The sequence below is a fragment of the Lolium rigidum genome, chromosome 5 (assembly GCF_022539505.1).
Source record: "Lolium rigidum isolate FL_2022 chromosome 5, APGP_CSIRO_Lrig_0.1, whole genome shotgun sequence".
Taxonomy (NCBI): Eukaryota; Viridiplantae; Streptophyta; class Magnoliopsida; order Poales; family Poaceae; genus Lolium; species Lolium rigidum.
Window position 1 is genome coordinate 265,110,339 of NC_061512.1, and position 4,260 is coordinate 265,114,598.

The 4,260-nt window shown below is 42.8% G+C and overlaps 1 protein-coding gene across 1 annotated transcript; it reads right to left on the reverse strand.

The window, feature by feature from the left end:
• Positions 1-1,194: 1,194 nt before the first annotated feature.
• Positions 1,195-3,649, reverse strand: LOC124658354 (patatin-like protein 2). The gene is made up of 6 exons (XM_047196708.1): positions 3,494-3,649; positions 3,203-3,381; positions 2,850-3,039; positions 2,028-2,189; positions 1,634-1,933; positions 1,195-1,431 (listed from the first exon to the last, which is right to left on the reverse strand). The coding sequence occupies exons 1-6, from the start codon at positions 3,635-3,637 to the stop codon at positions 1,195-1,197; spliced, it is 1,212 nt and encodes a 403-aa protein (XP_047052664.1). The 5' UTR covers positions 3,638-3,649.
• Positions 3,650-4,260: the final 611 nt, after the last annotated feature.

Here is a 4,260-nt window from a genome sequence, read left to right on the forward strand (position 1 = left end):
AACTTAAACATTATCGCATGCTGCTCATGTGACTGGGAAGTGTCCTCTGCTTACAAGTTAAACCAATAGGCCTGTGGCATTATCTCGTGCCTATCTGTTCGTTGTACCTTGGTCGGGGTTTCTTGTGGGCAAAGCACAAGACTATGTCCATGTCGATCGGTTTCATTCACTCGAATTTGTTAAACCTTATGTTAGTGTCATGGGAGATGTGAAATGAATGAAGGATGTTTCGAAACAAGCATTAGTTACCCATACGCCAAAAGTAGGCTTTCTTAACTTGTCCTTGGCTTCGGGCTAAGCAAGTTATCTTAAAACCATCTTTATCTTCTTAGGCTGGTCATAATGCATAGTATCATATACTAGTATCATGCATATGATACTTGTCTATGATACTATCTCTATAGTGGGTGATATTATAGTGTAGTATCATAAACTTGTAAATTTATTATTTTGTAGAATCCCAATGTAAATCTATGTACAAGATCTATTTGGTATTTACTTTTCTCGTAACGTGCGCTATGATACAGTATCTACCTATGTTACTCTAATCCTATCTCTCCTCATTAATTAGATGCCACATCATCATTTTTGTGGGCCTAGGATGTATGATACTACCTATGATACTAGCACTATGGCCAGCCTTAGTTATGAAACTACCAAAAATAATGCATAACTTAGAACAGTCTAACGTGTGTCACCCCCTACCATCTCTCCATGCCACATCAGCTTGACACCGGGCCTTACCGGTCTCAAGGTCATTAGTATGGCTCAGCAGAGCGATCAGTGTTTTCTGCAACCTTATTACGTTATCCAGGTGGTTTTGTTACAAAAACGTATCCGGATGGTTTTTTGTTAACCTAACCTCAGTTCTGGTGGTTTTTGTAATTTACTCTAGTTATAATTTTTTTGAGTGGCTCTAGTTAATGAATATGAAGTCTTTTAACATGCTTTAAAAATTTGTTAGTATTGGACCGAGAGACATGCAAGGAAGGCAAATTAATGTGATAAACAATATTATAACGGTATTCAACACCTTTATTCCGCAACTCATGCACAATATTATATCACTCAATCACTGTACGAATTGCAACATGAACAAAGCAGGACGGCAAACATGCACCAAACGAACAGAATTCAACACTGGAGGGCCCTCTTCACGCACATTCTTGCCCAATATGCGCCAGCCAAACGAGGCTAGTTAATCTGAAGCATGCTCTTGCGCCGGCTTCGCTCAGCGGAGAGCTGCCTTGCGAACTTGGAGAGCTGCTCCGAGTTGGTGCCCTCGCCGGGCATCTCCACGTTCCGGCCGGTCTCCAGGTCCACTCGGGATACATTCTTCCTGAGAAGCTCATTCCCGATCTCCACCAGCCTATCCATGTTTTCTTTAGAGCAGTCGTCGATCGAGCCCGCACTTCCGCTCAACTGATCATACTGCACTTTCAAAAACAGATCATTACCATACCACCGGCTAAATCCCCAAGCATCGGCAAAGAAACAATAAAAATGTCTACTGATGTATGTTACGCATGGAAAAAAAATAGCACGCTAATAGCATATTTTTAAGCCGACGCTATTTTTTCCCTTGATGTTACTCCGTACTGCTTTATACCTTGGCGTTCAGGCGTATAGTTACCTGGATGCGCAGGTAGCGGTGGGAGGAGCGCAGGGCGCCGAAGAGGACAGAGAGGTGGATGTCCACCATGTCGGCACTAGCTGCGTTGAACATGTCCACGATGGGGGCGGTGCCATCCTTGACGATCCAGTTCAAGATACCCCACTTGGCAGCATCCTTGGCGCTGTACTTCTCTTTTGGGTTCAACCCACAGCCGATGGAGACGACCATGAACTTCCCATAGTTCACCGGGTTCTGCGTAAAGAGCTCGCCGTCCCCCAATATGATGTCCTGGGACACTTGGCTCATGGCGCAGAGCGTCTGCAGGCACCCATGTACACATATGCCAAGTTTACAGCACACGGTTTATGCAGTGAGATTTGTGTGTGATAAGTGTGCGATGGCACTAACTTACAGGGTTGTTGGCGGCGAGGCCGCCATCGATGAGGTTGAAGGACCTCGGGTCACCTTTGTCGTCTTTGGTCTCAAAGTAGTGTGGCGGGAAGAACGTTGGTGCCGCGGAAGTGCCGATCGCGATGTCCGACAAGAGAGCGTTGTTTGCAGGATGGTGCTTCAACTAATCGTCGTTACCAAAATCATGCATGCATGAAGTTCATTAGAATCCATGAAGTTTTCTTTTTGCGAGAAAAAATACTCTTATTTCTAATAAAAACATTAACTCCTTTTTTACATTACATCGAACATTACAACCTGGAATCCCAGATGACAGGAGCTACCAAAGAATTCAATCTGATCTGATTATAGTGGTTAGATTACATAATAGTAGGTTGGTAGCTTCGAACTATTATATAATATACTTGTTGGTTAGTAGCCAACTATCTTTGATTTTCCGTAAGTTGAAGCTACGGAGACAGTCTTCAAAAAATTTATCTGTCTATATACATGACGTGAGAATAACTATAAGCTGAACTTGGCCAGAATAATTCAACCGGATCAATTCCTCACCTTTTAAAATACCTTTTTAAAACTGATTTGCATGAAAAAAAAATTAGACGCATTATACATAGGCCATAGCTAGATAATCTAGCTAGCAACAATGACAACGGTGTACTAGTATGTGAGATAATTAACTCTTCCCAGATTGGTGGGACAATAAAGGTGCTTGTGCGCGCCATAATATATAGCACATCACTGCATGGACAAGGTTATAAGTTTTTTCTACCACGATCTAAAAGAATTACCGCAAGGAGCAGGTGATCAGTTAACAACATGGTACCTGAAAGCTCGAGAAAATTGTGGGTTGCAAGTATGCAATATCGAAAGTAGGGATAACTACATTCGTTAGCGTCCTGTCCAACCTAGTTTCACCAAGGTACCGACGAAGCAGCGAATGGAGGTACTTGCCGTTGTATTTGGGCCTGCTAACCATCCTCAGAGCTGTGCTGATCTTGGAAAAGATCGAGTTCCTGCAACATGGCATATGCACACTGATGAGCCACTGATCGAGTGTTTTTTTAACAATGCAAAATTAAGACTGATCGAGTGATAATGATGTTGCAGTTAGATAATTCTGCTGCAGAGTGCTAGTCTTCAGATGATATGGTTCCCCACACATGTTTAGTTAGTTACTTCTGTGGGAATATTTTGGGCGACTCATCAATGTAGAACTTGGCCAAATCATTGGCGTCGAACAGTGGCCGTCCATTCTTGTCTGGAGCTGTGAGCATCACCGTCAGGAGGCCACCGGTGCTCGTGCCAGCGACAACGTCGAAATAGTCTGCAATCCTAGCATCCAGACCGTCCAGTTTCTGCACGGAGACAAAGCAGGAGAGTTCATAGAACACGGTGACAGTGTCCCTCAGGAAACAGTAGACAAAGCATATCGATGACAATGTAGATATGAACTTATAAGTATCTTACTTTGAGCTCCTCTTCTAGGAAGGCAAGGATGGTGGCCGGGATGATCCCTCTGATACCGCCGCCATCGATGCTTAGGACCGTGACCAGCTTCTCCTTGTCAGAGGGACTCTGGCGTGCACCTTCGGCCGAACTGGTACTTGTCATTTTGGAGTTTGGTAGACGAGCCAAGCTATAAAAGAATGTGGCAAATGATTTGGAAGGAAGAAACTTGTTATATAGACATGGCTGGAATATCTGGAGTGATAAGCCATATGATTGGTTCAACTGCATGGATTAATATTAATAGAAAAGTCGGGCAGATGGATAAAAGCCAACCAACCTCCAATATAGTAATCGCTGCATTTCATATGAGAGAACATATTACTAGAATAATAGAGAAAAATACCTAGTCTATCTTTTTTTTTAGATAACAGGCATTATGGCCCGACTTTAAATTAATAAAGTCAGAGAGATTCAAGATACGGTATTACACTGCTGCGGCATATACCTAGTCTATCAAAGAGAATTAATGTGTGTGTATTTTTCATTTCTTTATCTTCCAACTCAACAATCATACTTGGTCGCATTGCTGAGGTAGCACAGTTCTATGTGGAGCCTTTTATATGCGCAGCTTTCAACTCTACTACAGCCTTAAAGTTTGCTTGCATTCGCTGCCTCAGCCCTACAGAAGCTAGTAGTTCCTTTCGACCGCTTGTAGCTGGACAAGAAACCAGTGCCGAGTCAACTCCAACATTTATATGATCAAACTGATATATAAACCATTTTTA